This window comes from Mirounga angustirostris, unplaced genomic scaffold (genome assembly GCF_029215605.1).
Source record: "Mirounga angustirostris isolate CCGP_5_RB_7025 unplaced genomic scaffold, mMirAng1.0.hap1 SCAF_9, whole genome shotgun sequence".
NCBI classification, from domain to species: domain Eukaryota; kingdom Metazoa; phylum Chordata; class Mammalia; order Carnivora; family Phocidae; genus Mirounga; species Mirounga angustirostris.
The window spans coordinates 105597904-105619181 of NW_026991717.1; the positions used below are offsets into that span (position 1 = coordinate 105597904).

At 36.4% G+C, this 21278-nt stretch overlaps 1 protein-coding gene across 8 annotated transcripts in view; it reads left to right on the plus strand.

Moving 5' to 3' along the window:
- Positions 1 to 21278, plus strand: part of MNAT1 (MNAT1 component of CDK activating kinase) — a 209753-nt gene that overhangs the window by 163470 nt on the left and 25005 nt on the right. Inside the window, exon 8 of one of the 8 annotated variants that reach the window (XM_054513740.2) lies at positions 4761 to 4851. The exons of the other annotated variants lie outside the window; for them this stretch is intronic. Coding sequence (XP_054369715.1) covers positions 4761 to 4836 — 76 coding nt within the window. The 3' untranslated portion in view covers positions 4837 to 4851. Of the gene's footprint in view, positions 1 to 4760; positions 4852 to 21278 lie in introns of those variants that run through there. 8 annotated transcript variants of the gene reach the window in all.

Below are 21278 nucleotides of genomic sequence, written 5' to 3' on the forward strand. Positions count from 1 at the left end.
GAGCCACCGCTCCAAGATTTTATTTATTTATTTGAGAGAGTGCATGCATCTGTGCTCACAAGCAGGGGTGGGGAGCAGAGGGAGAGGGAGAGGGAGAGAGTGAATCTCAAGCAGACTCCCTTCTGATCACAGAGCCTGATTCAGGGCTGGATCTCATGACCCTGAGATCATGATCTGAGCCAATGTCAAGAGTCCAGTGCTTAACTGACTAAGCCACTCAGGCGCCTAGTATTACTTGTCAATTTGATTTTAACCATTTTAGTGGGTGAAAGGTAGTATCCCAGTGCATATTTAATATGCATTTTCCTGTTGACTAACGATGTTGAACATCTTTTTATATGCTTATTAACTATTCAAATATCTTTTTTGTTGAGATATCTATTCAGATCTATTGCCTATTTTAAAATCTGGCCATTTGTCTTATTAAGTTATAAGAGTTATTTATGTATTCTGATACCAATTCTTTTTTAGAATCATAACTTCTCATTATTTTTTCCCAGAGTGTGGTTTATTTTTTCATGTGTTAATGATGTCTTTTGAAGCATAAATGTAGTTGAATTTTTATCAAGTCCAGCTTATCAGTTTTTTTCTTTCACGGATCATTCTTTTGGTGTCATATCTAAGACGACTTTGCCTACCTGAAGGCCATGAAGATTTCCTCCGATGGTTTCCTCTAAAAGTTTTTATAGTTTTAGTCTTTACATTTAGGTCTTTGATCTATGCCAAGTTAGTGTTTTTGTAATGGTGTGAGATACGGGTCCAAGTTCATTTTTTTGCACAGATACCCAATTGTCCCAATACCATTTGTTGAAAAAATTATCCTTTCCCCATTGAATTCCTTTAAAGCCACGTGTTTTGCATACCATCCTCAGTAATTCTTACTGTAAGCAAAGCTATGTGACTGTTGAGTCCTGAACTTTTTCTTGACCTAAGGAATATTGTCTTGTCTTTTTTTTTAATTACATTTTTAGCTTTGGGCCTCTCTGGAATAGTAATAGTGAGTGTTAGACAGAGGTGTATATTAAGCTTGAGGCATGTTTAATTTATTTTTTTAATATTTTATTTATTTATTTTTAAATCAGAGAGAGAGAGAGAGAGAGTGAGCACAAGCAGGGGGAGTGGCAGGCAGAGGGAGAAGCAGGCTCCCCGCTGAGCAAGGTGCCAGATGTGGGACACGATCTCAGGACCCTAAGATCATGATCTGAGCCGAAGGCAGCCACTTAAATGTCTGAGCCACCCAGGCGTCCCCCCCACCTTTTTTTTTCAGTATGAGGAATGTTTGATTTTAAATGTGAAAACTGTAAGGAAACATTTCACATCTTTGCTGTCAATTTATAATTAAGTCCTGAAGTAAATATTTATTATTACTGTTTTAGATCCAAGAGGGTCTCTGATTCCTAAGCCAGAAAACATTTTGACAGGAACCAGCTTCTTTCAACCTCAAACACCTAACCTTCTAATGCCAAAAGGTTTAAATTTTGTTTCAGTCTTCAAACTCAAAATATTTGCATTCAGAGGTCAGAAAAATATAATATGCCTTGGTAAAGCAAAACTGGCTCCCTTAATTGCTTTTCCAGGTTGAAAATTAGAGGTCATTGAGGCAGTGTTTAGTTTTGGCTGTGTTGCAGATACTATCATCAGTTAATTCCAGAGTATTTACTTAAGACATCTTCCTTCAAAATCCTTATTACTAAAGATTCATCTTCCTTTTTTATCTTTTTGTCAGTTTTTTCCTTCTAGATTGTAAGTTCTTCTAAGTCTGGGAATATCTCTTATTCATTTTTGTTTTTTCACCTCCTTGCACCCCACTTCACCTCTTCCCACAGTGCCTTGAAGGCACAACTAACTGTTTCTGAAATGACTTTATTTTTAAATTTTTATTTATTTTTTATTGCTTCTTTAGTATAACACTAGACTCAAATTGGTAGTGTTTTCTTGAAGACCTTCAAATCTTTAATCCTAAACACAATTGCAGTATGGTATTTTGAAGGTTTTTACGTTAATCTTTTGTCTACTTCATAAACTGTTTTCTGTGTTCTGAAACTGTCTCAATAGCATAAGAATGTTCTTGACATAACTGTCCTATAAAATCATCTGAATCATCTTTCCCTGAAATGACTTTTTAGACTGAAGAGAATTTGAGAGCTATAACAGAGAGGCATGATCGTGCCAAGTGCCAAGATTATTATTCTTTTGGAAGTGTATTAAGTCTAATTGTGCTGGGTGCTTATATGAATACCAATCATCCATGGTTCCCCCCTCAAGAGCTGACATGTGGAGATGGAGACTATCACGTAAACAAGTATATCATTATTTGGGAGAGGGTCAAGGAAGGCTTCAAGAGATGGTGGAATTTCAGCTCCATTTTAAAGGATAAATTTGAGTCTGCCAGTAGCATGCATACACCATTCTGTTGGAGGAAAAGGAGCGAGATTTGAAAGAACATGGTGCCTTTGATAGAAGTAGTTCAGTTTGACTAGAGCACAGGGTTTGTAACAAAGAGTGACAAGAAACTGGTTAGGATTCCAGAGCATGAAGAGTCTTATTTACCATATTAAGTATTTTAGATAATTCACATTTTCCCTATTTACTTCCCTACTTATTTCCCATTTGCTTCTTAAATTACTGTCTTAAATCAAGGTTGAAAGACCAGTGTTTTTTCTGTCCTCTCTATATGGGTTTTGGACCATATTCCTTTAATTTTTTTTTTTAAGATTTTATTTTTAAGCAATCTCTACGCTCAGTGTGGGGCCTGAACTTATACCCCCAAGATCAAGAGTTGCATAAGTTCTACTAACTGAGCCAGCCAGGCACCCCTGGACCAAATACTTTTAGTAATTGGGAGCTGTTGAAGAACGTTTAATAGGTGACATATTCAGATTTATATTTAGAAAAGTACTTCTCAAGGCAGCAGTGTGAATGATGTATTTGAATAGGCTGAAATAAAAAAAGAGCCCCAGGGCGCCTGGGTGGCTCAGATGGTTAAGCGTCTGCCTTCGGCTCAGGTCACGATCCCAGAGTCCTGGGATCGAGTCCCGCATCGGGCTCCCTGCTCAGCGGGGAGCCTGCTTCTCCCTCTGCCTCTCTCTCTCTGTCTCTTATGAATGAATAAAATCTTAAAAAAAAAAAAAAAAAAAGAGCCCCAAATAGAGGGGTCTAAATAGTGAGGATGGAGTTAAGAGAATGAATCCAAGAGAGCTTTAGGGATAGAGTTAATAGGATTTTGCAACTGACCATGTGGAGAGTAAGGAATAGTCTAGGAAAATGCCAAAGTTTTTGGCTTGGATGCCTGCCCAACTCTGTGATGACTTTCATAGAGAGAAGGACTCCTTCAGAGTTTTGCATGGCCTACAGAATATGACACTTGGACACAAGTCTCTATGTGTGAGAGCTACAACAAGCATCAGAATGTTAAGGCAGCTGCTTCGGGCTTTATTTCTCACAGCTTGCTCTTGTTGCCTACTGTGTCAAGGGAGGCCCAAGGAGAGAAGTCAGAGAGGGACAGGGACTGCATTATTCTGTTGCCAGAGAATATGTGCAGCTGCCATTTCCTTGTGATTCACCGTCACCACTTGCCACAGCTGCTGGGCTGGGTAAAAGTAGGTAGACTGTAAAAACTTCTGTCATAACGAAGACTGTTGTAGCATTGGATGTAACTTCAAATTTTGTATTCAAGATACTTCTCCAATTTTTGTCTTAATGTCCTTTATTTTAAAATTATTTCTGTAGATAACCTTAGACCTAATTTTTTTATTTAATAATGCTGAAACCCTTAATATTTATGATTTAGTCAGTGTGGGTGAATACTGCTACCTACATTAAAATCCATATATATGTATACATATATAAATACATATATTTATTATGAATTAGTTATGTACTCCTTTAGATATACAGCTAACTTAAAATTTACACAGCTATTTAAAACTTTGGTTCAGGGGTGCTCAGATGGTTAAGTGTCTGCCTTCAGCTCAGGTCATGATCCAGGGGTCCTGGGATTGAGCCCCACATCGGACTCCTGGCTTGGCGGGAGGCCTGCTTCTCCCTTTCTCCCCCTGCTCATACTCTCTCTCCCTCTGTATCTCTGTGTCTCAGATGAATAAATAAAATCTTTAAAAAAAAAAAATCTTTGGTTCACTGATTTTGGGAATAAGCATGCTATTTGTCCATAGGATAGCTTGTACTTAAATGTTTGCCTTTTTTGCAATGTTCAGACTTCTTCCTATTACTAATTTTTCTCAAGTCCAAACTTCATACTACAGGGATATTACTTTTAATCCACTTTATATTTAATTATCAAGTTTTTCCCCCTTGTAGTATATGTCTTTAATTTTGCTTTGTATAAGCCCCTTGGGCTTTCCTGTCTAGAAAGCTAAATCTTTTTTTCTTTATTTTTTCTTTTTCTTTTTCTGTTCATCTAATCTTTATTCTGCAGTTGGTGATCTGTCTCAGGGGAGCAAAAGCTCTTTCAAAGACTGTCTTTGGGTTTAATATTCTATTTGGTTATGTTTGTTTGTAATCTAAGATATAATTATGTCATTTTTGTAAAATATACAGTTAGTGGCACAAAATATTTTATCGTATCAGGGTAATGTTCTTAACCTGCCCTCTCCCCTTATACTTCTGTTTTCTTAATATGTGGAGAATAATACCATCTTCATTGGGTGATGAGAGCCAGTCCCCATCATGTTTATATGCTAAGTGATCTCTTTCAATCATTGGATGGGTTTTTTTTAAGGTTTTATTTATTTATTTGACAGAGAGAGAGAGAGGGTACAAGCAGGGGGAGTGGCAGGCAGAGGGAGAAGCAGACTCCCCGCTGAGCAAAGAGCCTGATGCTGGACTCCATCCCAGGATCCTGGGATCATGACCTGAGCTGAAGGCAGCCGCTTAACTGAAGCCACCCAGGTGCCCCCATTTGATGGATTTCTACCTGTATAAGTTTAAGTTAATGTTTAAAAATCACAGCTTCATTTAAAACAAGTTGCCCCTCTCAGTATAGTTACCATTATGTTAATGTTACTTTTCTGATGATCAGTGGATTGATTATTTGACATTCATTTTTTAAACTTTTTTTTTGTAATTAAAGTATAGTTGACACACACTGTTACATTAGTTTCAGGTGTACAACATAGTGGTTGGACGGTTCTATAGGCTATGCTATGCTCACCACAGGTGTAGCTACCATCTGTCATTATACAATGCTGTTAAAGTACCATTGACTATATTACCTATGCCATGCCTTTCATCCCTGTGACTTATTCATTCCATAACTGGAAGCCTGTACCTCTACTCCCTTCGTCCATGTGGCCCATCCCCCCTACTTCCTCTCTGGCAACCATCAGTTTGTTCTCTGTATTTATGGGTCTGTTTCTGCCTTTGATTTTTTGTGTGTGTGTTTGTTTTATAGAATCTACATGTAAGTGAAATCATATTAGTCTTTCTCCTTCTGACTTACTTCACTTAGCTGATAACCTCTAGGTCCACCCATGTTGTTGTAAATGGAATTGCCATTCATTTTTAATTCTAGTTTTATTTTCCATAACTTAACTGATAGATGATACCAAACAGAAAAAAATGATAGAGAATCCTTTTCATTTTATGGACTCAACTGTATTACTCATTTTGCTTCCTGCTTTTTTAGCCTTATGAAAGACAGATACTTTCAAATTGGCATGATATTGGTTCCAGTTGCACATGGAAAAAATGAGGCTTTCTTACGAAAAGCATGCAGACACTTTGTTTTAGTACTCATATTTTGCCACCCAGTGACATCAGGAAAGTATTATTACTTAACAGGAAATGACTTCTCTCAAACAAGTGTTATTAAAGCCCTATTACTTTTTTTATGTTAAGCGCAGTCTAAAATTAGACTGACTAATTTCTTATTCATTCATATTTCTTAAAATGTGTTTCATTTTTTTTGTATAAAACACTTTTTAAGAGAATAATATTTAGTTTTTCTTTTTCCTTGCAAAGCTACAACCACCTTAAATTATGCCGTAAGTGTTCAGTGTTGGTTCATCGTAAATTGGTTTGCATCTCAGAAATGTAATTCCACTTAGTATAACATTTCATTTCATTTTTAGGAAGAAGTTACCATTTTTAGAAAATTTGAAGGTTTTTTTTTTTTTTTTTTCCCCTTAGAGATATGGTTGAATAATGATTAGTATGGTTCAAAATGTCACAGGAAGAGTATGCAGGTATTTCAGCTATTTGTTTTTTTCCTTTTCATTCTTTAAATGCTAGCTACATTTAATTTACCCCTTTAGAACATTAATTTTAAGGGGTTTACAATTATATGCATACATAATGCTTATATTTAATGTCACTTACTTAGGAATCTTAGTCTGCACTATTGACATTAATTCTGAAGACAATTAAGCACACTCCACAGTTGTTTAACTATTTCTTATCCTGTGTTCTAGCACTTACCATTTTTAAAGCCATGTTCAAAGGTTGTGCTCATTTCTGAGTAGCTAAATATTCGTAATTTTGTATCACAATTTCAGACACTATGTTTTCTATTTTCTGAAAATTGGATATAATAAATATAGTAATCTTAAAAATAAATATTTGAAGATACATAAATCACTTTGTAAATAATAATAAGATGCAGTGTAGTATAGAAATTGTGAGAAGGGTTTTTGGAGTTATATTGCCTGGGTTTAAATCTTGACTGTGTTTTTGCTGATTTATTACTCTGGACAAGTTACTTAATCATTCAGTGTCTTTGTTTCCTCCTTTATAAGAGGGATATAATAATAGCACCTATCTTACAGGTTGTTTTGACCAAATGAGACAATATATCTAAGACCCTAGAATACTGACTGGTAGAATATGAAAATACAATATGGAAAAGTCTAGTCCCTTGGAATCTGTTTGTATTAGGTATGCTGTTTTTAGATCTATTGAGTTTTCCTACTTTTCCTTTCTTTTTTTCCCCCTACTTTGATCAATTAAAGGTATCAACTCAATGATAAATGGTTGAATTGCCATTCTTCCTTATAGTTTTGGGGTTTAATTGTTAGTATTTGTTTTCTAATTATTGAAATATGTAGTTTAATTTTGAGGAAAACTGCTATGGGTTTTTAATGTTTTAAAACAGACAAAGTAGTAGGTAAGAAGTTTTATCCCAATGATTTCATTTGTGCTCTTAACAAAACAATGGGGGAAATCATAGGTAAGAATTTAAGGAACATAGAATTACCATTTGATCCACTAATTCCACCAGTGGGTATTTACCCAAAGAAAACAAAAACATTAATTTGAAAAGACACATGCACCCCTGTGTGTATTTCAGCATTACAATAGCCAAGATATGGAAGCAACCCAAGTGCCTATCCATAGATAAATGGACAGAGAAGATGTGATATATGTATACACACACACACACACATATATATATAGGCACTGGAATATTATTCAGCCATAAAAAAAAGAATGAAATCTTGCCATTTGAAACATCAATGGACCTAGAGAGTATAATGCTAGTGAAATAAGTTGCTTAGCGAAAGACAAATACCATACGATTTCACTCTTATGTGGAATTTAAGAAACAAAACAAATTAACAAATTAAAAAAGAGATAAACAAAAGAACAGACTCTTAAATACAGACAATAAATGTAGTTACCAGAGGGTAGGTTGGAGGACTGAAATAGCTAAAAGAAGATCAAGAGTATACTTACCTTGAATAGCACTGAGCAATGAATAGAATTGTTGAATCACTATATTGTGATATTGTGATATAATATAACACCTTATGTTAATAATACTTCAATTTTAAGAAAAGGAATTCAAATGAAAAAAGTAATCATGATAATCCTGAAACAATAAAGAATTTAAGGAATGATGTGAAGAAAAAAAGGTAGGGAGCATGACTGATAATTCCCCACTTATTTATTTAATGACAGTTTTTGTTGTCAAAGGAGGAAATGATACACCCTTCCTTTGTCATTTAAATAAAAAGCGTAATCACATCTAAAACATGAATCTCAACAATTCAATAGCTGTTGATGGTCAGTCTATAGCCATCCTCGTAAATATGTCTTTCCCTTGTTTACCTCCCTGCTCTAGTTCTATGCTGAAATAATCCTTTAAGAAGCTCTGTCCCAGCCTGTGGTACCTTGGATATAGAAGTTTGTTGCTTCTATGGATTCCCCAAAAAATCTCCTCACGTTTTCTTGAGGAGATTTGAGGGTTACAAAAGGAGGGGTAGTATCACCTACCTGCAACTAGAATCCTGTGTCGTTTTGTTGGATTCGCTTCTTCTCTCTTTTGCTTTCTTTTTCTGTTACCTACAGAAATTCCTTCCCTTCCCTTTGGAAGGCTCTTTCTTCCACATTTAAGTGCTCTTGGGAGGAGCAGTGTTTCACCTTTTTCTCCAGTTTATCAAGGGTTTCTTTTTAAGCAAATAAAGAGTACAAACAAATACAGATAGTGTTTTCCATGAAAGGAATTCTGGTAGAGTTTTCTGTACCTTAATACATTTTTATTTGTGTTTATTTATTAGTTATTTTTTTCTTTTTTGTATTTTAGATGGTAAGAAAATTAAGGCATATGTTTGGGGGAAGCAGTGGAGTTGCCATGCTTAGTAGGCTCTAAACCTTACTACATCACGTATTAGTTATATAACATTTTACAAGTGGCTTAACCTAAGTCTCAATTTCCTCACATTTAAAATGAGAACCACAATATCTTCTTTGTAGGGCTGTTGTGTGGAACGAATGAGATAAGAGTGTTCAGGGGCTTAGAAAATTCTGGGCCTATCTTAATAAATGATGACTGCTCTTGCTGTTTGTCGCTACCACGACCACCGCTGTGCAGTCTACTGCTGTACCCACTGCAATTAGTCATCTTCTTTAAAAGATAAAGTGTCTGGCTATGTGCTTTAAGCATCTACTTGTTGATACCAGCAAAACAATATGTGTGCCAAGTTATCTTAGGTTATGATATAATGGGAGTATGTAGTTCTGATTTGGAAAAACCAAATTGTGTACTTTTTTTTTTATCTTTTTTTTTTGAGTTATCTTAAGAGAGAGTGTGCTGAGCAAGCAGGGGTGGAGGGCAGAAAGGAGGGAGCGAGAGAATCTTAAGCAGGCTCCACACTCAGACAGCCTAATGCAGGATTCGATCTCACAACCCTGAGATCATGACCTGAGCTGAAATCAAGAGTAGGATGCTTAACTGACTGAGTCACCCAGGCATCCCTGTATTTCTGGGTTTTCACTTGGATGTTTATTAAAGGTTTATAGTTTATCATATATATTGCAGTAAATTTAAGTGAATTTTAAATGAATCTCAGAAATCATCTAGGTAAATGTTTTCCTCCACCCCCACCCCCCTTTTTTTAGCCAATTAGGACCACTATATCTAGTAAGAAATATTCTCCTGTAAAGGAAGGATCATTTGTGTTCCACAGTTAGTGGCCACTTTCTAGGCAGGTGCCTTTTTTTTTTTTTAATATTGCAATTAATATTGAAATCTTTATGTAAGGTACAAAATGTATTTACATGTGGCATTGATGAAAAGTTGGCATTTTGGTTCTTACTGATAATCGTTTTGCATTAGTTGAAGGAAATGAAAACTATTTTGTATTAACCTCCAGATGTGTTACTGTTATTCCCTTTAATCATAAAGTAGTATCTTCTATGTTCCTTTATTTTTAATTATTTAATAAATACTGTGAGTACATTTGTGGGTACATGATGTGTTTGACATCATGAATAATTCCAAGATATATTAGAACTGGTTTCTGCTCTCAGAGCTTACGGACTAGTCATATAAGTAAGTAACTATAAGAAAAAGTAAAAAGTGAGGTGAGCCATTAGAAACTAAATAAAGAGTACTCTTGGGGTCCAGAGGAGGGAATGAAAAAGAGGAACTAATTTTGAGCATATACAGCCCTAATTCCTAACATGGAATACTGAATACACCTGCTCTTTGCTAGATACTATATTAAGCATTTATATTACATTAATTTCGCAGCAACCCTATAATGAACAATCGTCACTGTTTTATAGATAAGGAGACAGGGCTTAAAGAGGCTAAATAACTTGTCAAAGTCATAGAGCTTTGGAAGTAAGATTTAAACATAGAACTAACTCCAAAGTATATATATTCTTCCTATTCTTTGGAAGAAATCCAGGCAAACTTAAAAGTTTTTTCAGGAATTTCAACTGGAAATAGTGATTTGGGTATGTAAAACTGACGAAGTTAAGGGAAAGCAAGACAGCATAAATGGCAAATAGTATTGAACCTTGAGTGCAGAATTGGTTGCAGAAAAGGGAATAGTGGGGCGCGTGGGTGGCTCAGTTGGTTAAGCGACTGCCTTCGGCTCAGGTCATGATCCTGGAGTCCTGGGATCGAGTCCCACATCGGCTCCTTGCTCGGCGGGGAGTCTGCTTCTCCCTCTGACACTCCCCCTTCTCATGCTCTCTCTCTCTTTCATTCTCTCTCTCTCAAATAAATAAATCTTAAAAAAAAAAAAAAAAGAAAAGGGAATAGTGGAAGGTGAGGGTGGGAAAAGGTTGGAATTAGATTGTGTCAGGTTGAGGAATTTGAACTTTCTTCACTCTCATTCTTCACTATAATCTTATGATTAGTACTGTTGTAATTTGGAGGTGAGTCATCCTTGTATATCATACTGCTTAGTAGAAGGTTTAGAGACTAGGGGGAGGCAAAGAATGAATCATAGAATTTTATAGAGAAAAGGGACTTTAGACATAATTTCTCTCAAGATTATTATTTTAGAGACAAAGAAATTGAAGTCTCAAGGGATTATGATGTGTTGAAGTCATATAGTGCAGTGAATTAGAGTTGTATCCCATGGTAGGAACAAAAATATGAAGAATAAGGTAAAATTCTTTGATTAAGGTAAGAGAGTCTTAAAAACAACTGAGAGAGATCAAGAAAATGGTATCATTTCGGGCACCTGGGTGGCTCAGTTGGTTAAGCGACTGCCTTCGGCTCAGGTCATGATCCTGGAGTCCCGGGATCGAGTCCCGCATCGGGCTCCCTGCTCGGCAGGGAGCCTGCTTCTCCCTCTGACCCTCCCCCCTCTCATGTGCTCTCTCTCTCTCATTCTCTCTCTCTCAAATAAATAAATAAAATCTTTAAAAAAAAAAAAAAAAGAAAATGGTATCATTTCAAGAAAGCGGTTAATCAAAGTGGGCATGCCATCATCTGCTTTACTTGCTAATCTGTAAAGTAATATATGCTTTGATACGAGGTTTCATTCGTTGATTATTTTCAGGAAGGAATCTAGGAAGAAGACATAAATTTGTTTACTTCAGTCTTCCATTTTCACCACTCCTTCTGCAATTCACAAGTTCCTTCTGTATACATATGTTATAGCACGAAGGAAGGGAAGCAAAGCAAAATAAAACAAAGCAAAAAAAAAAAACAACAACCCTAAATGCTATTCTTTATGTTGTTTACAACTCTGTCCATTTTGATTACTTTTTATTTTCTCTTTTTAACTCAACAGATGTATTAGTAGTATCAAGGGGTGCCTGGGTGGCTCAGTCATTAAGCCTCTGCCTTCAGCTCAGGTCATGATCCCAGCATCCTGGGATTGAGCCCCACATTGGACTCCCTGCTCAGCAGGGAGCCTGCTTCTCCCTCTCCCTCTGCCTGCAGCTCCCCCTGCTTGTGCTCTCTCTCTCTCTGTGTCAAATAAATAAATAAAAATTCTTTTAAAAAAATATAGGTATCAAAACAGAATAGGATGAAAAGAGAAAATGACAAAGGTTGACAAAATGCCAGGAATAAGAGTACAGATCAGAGTAGGAAGAGAAATGAATAAGCAGTAATTTCTATATAATAGGTTTTTGGCCCTCACAGATGCTGCTGTTTTCAAACTGTAGAGGATGCAATATTAGATTTGAAAGTCACTGCAAAGGAGGAAGTTTTTACCATCAAGCTTTCTTCGTTATTTATCTGAATTCGGTGACTAGATAGCCTTATGACGAGTTATCTAAAAGGAAGCCCTTTAATTCTTCCTTATTCTTTCTTACGTCTCTTCAACATTACAAAATGTGAAATAGGATCAAAATTAGAATAGATTGAGAAGCTCAAGTTTCCAAAAAAATTTTAATGTGAATTTTGGACTTGTAATTTATTGCTTCTATTGAATAATTTAAACTCTGTGTATTATTAAGAACATATTATAACCTTCTGCCACCTAGTGTTAATATTTGAATTATTTCTTTAAATGGCTTTGTTAAGTACTGGCAATTTTACAGAATTCCAGTTAGTTTCATAGTATATAGAAATTTTGTTTTATTTCTAGTTTTTATAGTATGTAGTTCTTGGTGTGACTATTTTATGTGATTTTTAAATAATAAATGATAAATTTAGCAAGTCAAAACTTTGTTCAGTTGTATAACTGCTTTATATCTTACCTAAAAATATTTCTTCTGGTCCCTCTTCCCTTGATCTGTTAGTCCCTATGATTTGGGAAACTGTATTAATGAATTGACAATACAATTGACTAGGATACTCTTGGGGCACCTGGGTGGCTCAGTCGGTTGAGCGGCTGCCTTTGGCTCAGGTCATGATCCCAGAGCCCTGGGATCGAGCCCCACATCGGCCTCCCTGCTCAGCAGAGAGCCTGCTTCTCCCTCTCCCTCTGGCTGCCTCTCTGCCTGCTTGTACTCTCTCTCTGTCAAATAAATAAATAAAATCTTAAAAAAAAACCCCAAACTGACTATACTCTCAATAAAATAGTTTAAAATGTAAAGTTACTTTTTTATAGCTAGAATGATGAAACAAAACTTTGTTTCTTATAAAGATTTCCATTGTTAAAACATAGATTATGATAAGATATAGAAACATGTATATTATTTAATTTCTCACTTAGTTGAGTTTGAAGAAAAGCATAGTATTAAAAGTCAATAAAATGAAAGCTGCTTCTATATTCAAAGGTAGGGAGTGGTTGTTCATATCTTCTTTCCACACGCCACTAAAAAGTTCTTAAGCTGATGAAAATGCTTTTACGGGAACAGACTCAGAAGTGGAGTGGTTTCTGTGATTGAAATGATTTTTATTAAGTTGTCTTTCTTAAAGAGTTTGGCCAAAATGGTACATCTGTCTTCATTCAACCATTGCTTCTTATTCTTAATCCACTAGTAATAGTATAGGGAAACCTGTTATTCTGGACATTTTCTGTCTTGTTCTCAAGCAGTGTCCAGAAGCAAAATGCTATAACTTGTTGAGGATGTTTAAGCTTGTTCATCAATACCAAAATCAGATGTTGTCCTCATCATTTGCAGAGTCTTGGGAAGCAGGGCCCTGGTGTTACTCCTCACCCCTGCCTTTTTTTTTCAACCTGGACTTTTTAGTCTTATTTAAAATAGTGCTATTCAAATAGTAGTCCTGCAGTACTGACATTTCTACCAGCACAGCATAAGACAATCTGTGACAACTATCAAAATAGTAAATTTTTTTTTTTTTGCTTGACTTTGGATGCTTAAGAGTCTCTCTATTTTGTTGTATTGATATTTATATCAAATGGAATTTTTAAAAAATCAGCTCATTTTTATGAACAAAATCGTAGGCAGAAATTTGCATATCAGAAATGACCATTTTATGCCCATTACAATTTATTTTAGAAATTAAGGGGTGTCTGGCTAGCCCCGTTGGAAGAGCATGTGACTCTTAATCTTGAGGTCATGAGTTTGAGCCCCACATTAGGAGTAGAGATTACTTCAATAAATAAAACTTAAAAAAAGAAATTAAAACATACTTTAAAAAACATATATGTAAAATCAAGGGGAAAATATATCAAAGTCATAATTGAAATGAGTGTTTTGAGGCAGATAAAATTTCACTGTTCGAAACATCATAAAACATAAATAAGTACATGCTATCCTTCATTATCCTTAAATAGAAAAGTAAACCAAATAATTATCATTGTTTATTCTTCTATGTTAATATTGGAAAGTTTTTGTCATATTATTAAAGGAGAACTTAGGAAAGAACTCAGTTCTTTTCATAAAGCCTGTGATCAGGGCACTAGGGGGGAGGTTTTCTGTTGACAGGGACCATGGTGGCAGCAAGGCATCTCTTTACCTTCTTTACTAGCAAATCTTCTGTACATATAGGAGTCAGGGACATGGGTAAATATTGGTGCTTTTACCCACAAAATAATTCCACCTAAAACTCTGTCATTGGTCTTTCAGAGCTCTGAATATTCATTAGTTTTTCATAATCCCAAATAGTCCAGTTTTCACTTGTTCCTGAAATTTATAATCCTGATTATCAGTATTCAACATTTATCTTTCTACTTTATTTATATTAAAGATAATTAAATTTTCAAGGTTTTAATACCAGGCATAGAACGTGGTTATGAGATACCTGGAATGAGTTTTTGTTAGTAATTTTTAACTGCAAATGTAGTAGCCTGATTACTCCAAAATGCATTAGGTGATAAGCCTATGATTTCAAAAAATCATAAATTCCAAGGACTGTGCTTGTTATCTCTTGATTCCTACTATTCCAAATGGTAAGTTTGACACTTTTAAAAACAATGAACTTCATTTAAATATACTCTTTCCCCACCCTATGTTGAATATTGTAAAGGCTCAAAATAAGAATTTCCTAAGATTGGGAGACGCTTTCTCCAAATGTACTTTTTAAAAAAGTTTTTATTTAGATTCCAGTTAGTTAACACACAGGGTAAGGTTAGTTTCAGGTATATAATGTAGTGATTCCGTACATCACCCAGTGCACATCACTGACAAGTGGACTCTTCAGTCCCCATCACCTATTTAACCCAACCCCCTACCCACCTCTCTTCTGGTAGCCATCAGTTTGTTCTCTATAGTTAAGAGTCTGTTTCTTGGTTTGCTTCCCTCACTCTTTTTTTCCCCCTTTGTTCATTGGTTTTGTTTCTTAAATTCCACATATGAGTGAAATCATATGATATTTGTCTTTCTCTAACTTACTTTGCTTTGCATAATACTCTCTAGCTCCATCTACATCATTGCAAATGTCAAGATTTCATTTTTTGATGGCTGAGTAATATTCCATTGTAATATATACCACATCTTCTTTATCCATTAATGAGTTGATGGACATTTGGGCTCCTTTCCATAATTTGACTATTGTTGATAATGCTGCTATAAACATAGGGGTGCATGTATCCCATCAAAGTAGTATTTTTGTATTCTTTGGGTAAATACCTAGTAGTGCAATTTCTGGATTATAGGGCAGTTCTATTTTTAACTTTTTGAGGGAACTCCATACTATTTTGCATAGTGGCTGCACCAGTTTGCATGCCCACCAACAATGCAAGAGGGTTCCCCTTTCTCCACATCTTCATCAACACCTGTTGTATCTTGTGTTGTTGATTTTAGTAAACCAAATGTACTCTTGAAGTCCTATCTGTAAAAAAGTCAAAGATTTTATTTTAGTAATATGTTTTAAGCCTTTTGTAGAGATACTAATAAAAATTCATTTTTTGAAAAGATAAAAAATGGCAACAAAAACACTAAATGGCAAGTAAATAGTGTATGTTTTAAATTGAAATTATAATTCAGAAGGGTATATGATTCTTTTAATCTTTTACTATATAAAAATATATCAGAACTATATATATATTTTAATGAATTACTATTTGATATCTGCTAGCTAAAGGTCAACTTATAAACACTCTCTTTGGACACGTAGGAAATTCTTTCCCTGTCCCCTTTGAAGAGGGCCACATGGGTTGCTTCTGCCAATAAAATACGAGCTTTTCAGAGCAAAAGCTTTCATGGCTGTAAGATTCTCTATATTCTTTTACTCCTGGCTCAGTAATCATGGAAGCAAGTGAGGTGGGGTCTCCATCAGACTGGGTCCCTAAATGACTATGATAAGTGATACTTCCCTTCCTGACCTACATTAGACAGATAGTGTTAGCAAGCAATAAGCCTCTGTTAGATTAAGCCACTGAAATTTATTTTTATTTATTTATTTATTATGTTACATTAATCTCCATACATTACATCATTGGTTTTTGATGTAGTGTTCCATGATTCATTATTTGCATATAACACCCAGTGCTCCATGCAGAACGTGCCCTCTTTAATACCCATCACCAGGCTAATCCATCCTCCCATCCCTCTCCCCTCTAGAACCCTCAGTTTGTTTTTCAGAGTCCATCATCTCTCATGGTTCATCTCCCCCTCCGATTACCCCCCCTTCATTCTTCCCCTCCTGCTATCTTCTTTTTTTTTTTTTTAACATGTAATGTATTATTTATTTCAGAGGTACAGATCTGTGATTCAGCAGTCTTGCACAAATCACAGCGCTCACCATAGCACATACCCTCCTCAATGTCTATCACCCAGCCGCCCCATCCCTCCCACCCCCCAGCACTCCAGCACCCCTCTCAGTTTGTTTCCTGAGATTAAGAATTCCTCATATCGGGCGCCTGGGTGGCTCAGATGGTTAAGCATCTGCCTTCGGCTCAGGTCATGATCCCAGGGTCCTGGGATCGAGTTCCACATCGGGCTTCCCGCTCAGCGGGGAGCCTGCTTCTCCCTCTGACCCTCTCCCCTCTCATGCTCTTTCTCTCTCGCTCGCTCTCTAAAAAATAAATAAAATCTTAAAAAAAAAAAAAAAAGAATTCCTCATATCAGTGAGGTCATATGATACATGTCTTTCTCTGATTGACTTATTTCGCTCAGCATAACACTCTCCAGTTCTATCCACGTCTTTGCAAATGGCAAGATTTCATTCCTTTTGATGGCTGCATAATATTCCATTGTATATATATACCACATCTTTATCCATTCATCTGTCGATGGATATCTTGGCTCTTTCCACAGTTTGGCTATTGTGGACATTGCTGCTATAAACATTGGGGGGCACATACCCCTTCGGATCCCTACATTTGTGTCTGGGGTAAATACCCAGTAGTGCAATTGCTGGGTCATAGGGTAGCTCTATTTTCAACTTTTTGAAGAACCTTCATACTGTTTTCCAGAGTGGCTGCACCAGCTTGCATTCCCACCAACAGTGTAGGAGGGTTTCCCTTTCTCCGCATCTCTGCCAACATCTGTCATTTCCTGACTTGTTAATTTTAGCCATTCTGACTGGTGTGAGGTGATATCTCATTGAGGCTTTGATTTGGATTTCCCTGATGCCATGTGATGTTGAGCACTTTTTCATGTGTCTGTTGGCCATTTGTATGTCTTCTTTGGAGAAATATCTATTCATGTCTTCTGCCCATTTCTTGATTGGATGATTTGTTCTTTGGGTGTTGAGTTTAAGAAGTTCTTTATAGATTTTGGATACTAGCCCTTTATCTGATATGTCATTTGCAAATATCTTCTCCCATTCTGTCAGTTGTCTTTTGGTTTTGTTGACTATTTCTTTTGCTGTGCAAAAGCTTTTTATCTTGATGAGGTCCCAATAGTTCATTTTTTGCCCTTGCTTCCCTTGCCTTTAGCGATGTTTCCAGGAAGAAGTTGCTGCGGCTAAGGTTGAAGAGGTTGCTGCCTGTGTTCTCCTTTAGGATTTTGATGGACTCCTGTCTCACATTTAGGTCTTTCAACCATTGTGAGTCTATTTTTGTGTGTGGTGTAAGGAAATGGTCCAGTTCATTCTTCTGCATGTGGCTGTCCAATTTTCCCAACACCATTTGTTGAAGAGACTGTCTTTTTGTCATTGGACATTCTTTCCTGCTCTGTCAAAGGTGAGTTGACCATAGAGTTGAGGGTCCATTTCTGGGCTCTCCATTCTGTTCCATTGATCTATGTGTCTGTTTTTGTGCCAGTACCATACTGTCTTGATGATGACAGCTTTGTAATAGAGCTGGAAGTCCGGAATTGTGATGCCGCCAGCTTTGCTTTTCTTTTTCAACATTCCTCTGGCTATTCGGGGTCTTTTCTGGTTCCATACAAATTTTAGGATTATTTTTTCCATTTCTTTGGAAAAAGTGGATGGTATTTTGATGGGGATTGCATTGAATGTGTAGATTGCTCTAGGTAGCATTGACATCTTCACAGTATTTGTTCTTCCAATCCATGAGTATGGAACATTTTTCCATTTCTTTGTGTCTTCCTCAATTTCTTTCATGGGTATTTTATAGTTTTCTGAGTACAGATTCTTTGCCTGTTTGGTTAGATTTATTCCTAGGTATTTTATGGTTTTGGGTGCAATTGTAAATGGGATTGACTCTTTAATTTCTCTTTCTTCTGTCTTGTTGTTGGTGTACAGGAATGCCACTGATTTCTGTGCATTGATTTTATACCCTGCCACTTTACTGAATTCCTGTATGAGTTCTAGCAGTTTTGGGGTGGAATCTTTTGGGTTTTCCACATAAAGTATCATATCATCTGCAAAGAGTGAGAGTTTGACTTCTTCTTTGCTGACTTGGATGCCTTTTATTTCTTTTTGTTGTCTGATTGCTGTGGCTAGGACTTCTAATACTATGTTGTATAGCAGTGGTGATAGTGGACATCCCTGCTGCGTTCCTGACCTTAGGGGGAAAGCTCTCGGTGTTTCCCCACTGAGAATGATATTCACTGTGGGTTTTTCATAGATGGCTTTTATGATATTGAGGTATGTACCCTCTATCCCTATATTCTGAAGAGTTTTGATCAAGAAAGGATGCTGTACTTTGTCATATGGTTTTTCTGCATCTAGTGAGAGGATCATATGGTTCTTGTTCTTTCTTTTATTAATGTATTGTATCACATTGATTGATTTGCGGATGTTGAACCAGCCTTGCAGCCCAGGGATAAACCCCACTTGGTCGTGGTGAATAATCCTTTTAATGTACTGTTGGATCCTATTGGCTAGTATTTTGGTGAGAATTTTTGCATCTATGTTCATCAAGGATATTGGTCTGTAATTCTCCTTTTTGATGGGGTCTTTGTCTGGTTTTGGGATCAAGGTAATGGTGGCCTCATAAAACGAGTTTGGAAGTTTTCCTTCCATTTCTATTTTTTGGAACAGTTTCAGAAGAATGGGTATTCTTCTTTAAATGTTTGGTAGAATTCCCCTGGGAAGCCATCTGGCCCTGGACTCTTGTTTATTGGGAGATTTTTGATGACTGCTTCAATTTCCTTAGTGGTTATAGGTCTGTTCAGGTTTTCTGTTTCTTCCTGGTTCAGTTTTGGTAGTTGATACATCTCTAGGAATGCATCCATTTCTTCCAGATTATCTAATTTGCTGGCATATAGTTGCTCATAATATGTTCTTATCATTGTTTGTATTTTTTTGGTGTTGGTTGTGATCTCTCCTCTTTCATTCATGATTTTGTTGATTTGGGTCATTTTTCTTTTTGATAAATCTGGGCAGGGGTTTATCAATCTTGTTAATTCCTTCAAAGAACCACCTCCTAGTTTCGTTGATCTGTTCCACTGTTCTTTTGGTTTCTATTTCATTGATTTCTGCTCTGATCTTTATTATTTCTCTTCTCCTGCTGGGTTTAGGCTTTATTTGCTGTTCTTTCTCCAGCTCCTTTAGGTGTAGGGTTAGGTTGTGTACTTGAGACCTTTCTTGTTTCTTGAGAAAGGCTTGTATTGCTATATACTTTCCTCTTAGGACTGCCTTTGCTGTATCCCAAAGATTTTGAACAGTTGTGTTTTCATTTTCATTGGTTTCCATGAATTTTTTTAATTCTTCTTTAATTTCCTGGTTGACCCATTCATTCTTTAGTAGGTTGCTCTTTAGTCTCCATGTGTTTGAGTTTTCTGACTTTCCTCTTGTGATTGAGTTCTAGTTTCAAAGCATTGTGGTCTGAAAATAGGCAGGGAATGATCCCAGTCTTTTGGTACTGGTTGAGACCTGATTTGTGACCTAGGATGTGATCTATTCTGGAGAATGTTCCATGGGCACTAGAGAAGAATGTGTATTCTGTTGCTTTGGAATGGAATGTTCTGAATATATCTGTGAAGTCCATTTGGTTCAGTGTGTCATTTAAAGTCTTTATTTCCTTGTTGATCTCTTGCTTAAATGATCTGTCTATTTCAGTGAGGGGGGTGTTAAAGTCTCCCACTATTACTGTATTGTTGTCGATGTGTTTCTTTGCTTTTGTTATTAATTGCCTTATATAATTGATTGCTCCCATGTTAGGGGCATGGATATTTACAATGGTTAGATCTTCTTGTTGGATAGACCCTTTAAGTAGGATATAGTGTCCTTCCTCATCTCTTATTACAGTCTTTGGTTTAAAATCTAATTTGTCTGATATAAGGATTGCCACCCCAGCTTTCTTTTGGTGTCCATTAGCATGGTAAATGGTTTTCCACCCCCTTACTTTCAATCTGGGGCTGTCTTTGGGTCTAAAATGAGTCTCTTGCAGACAGCATATCAATGGGTCTTGTTTTTTAATCCAGTCTGATAGCCTGTGTCTTTTGATTGGGGCATTTAGCCCATTTACATTCAGGGTAACTATTGAAAGATAGGAATTCAGTGCCATTGTGTTGCCTGTAAGGTGACCGTTACTGTATATTGTCTGTGTTCCTTTCTGGTTTATGTCGCTTTTAGGCTCTCTCTTTGCTTAGAGGACCCCTTTCAAGATTTCTTGTAGGGCTGGTTTTGTGTTTGCAAATTCCTTTAGTTTTTGTTTGTCCTGGAAGCTTTTTATCTCTCCTTCTATTTTCAATGACAGCCTAGCTGGATATAGTATTCTTGGTTGCATATTTTTCTCATTTAGTGCTCTGAATATATCCTGCCAGTCCTTTCTGGCCTGCCAGGTCTCTGTGGATAGGTCTGTTGCCAATCTAATGTTTATACCATTGTAGGTTACATATCTCTTCTCTCGAGCTGCTTTTAGGATTTTCTCTTTGTCTCTGAAACTCGTAATTTTTACTATTAGATGTCGGGTTGTTGACCTATTTTTATTGATTTTTGAGAGGGGTTCTCTCCTGCATTTTAATGCCTGTTTCCTTCCCCAAATTAGGGAAGTTCTCTGCTATAATTTGCCCCAATATACCTTCTGCCCCTCTCTCTCTTTCTTCTTCTTCTGGGATCCCAATTATTCTAATGTTGTTTCGTCTTATGGTATTACTTATCTCTTGAATTCTGCCCTCCTGATCCAGTAGTTGTTTATTTCTCTTTTTCTCAGCTTCTTTATTTTCCATCATTTGGTCTTCTATATCACTAATTCTCTCTTCTGCCTCATTTTTCCTAGCAGTTAAAGCCCCCATTTTTGATTGCTCCTCATTAATAGCCTTTTTGATTTTGACTTGGTTAGATTTTAGTTCTTTTATTTCTCCAGAAAGGGTTTCTCTAATAACTTCCATGCTGTTTTCAAGGCCAGCTAGTATCTTTAGAATCA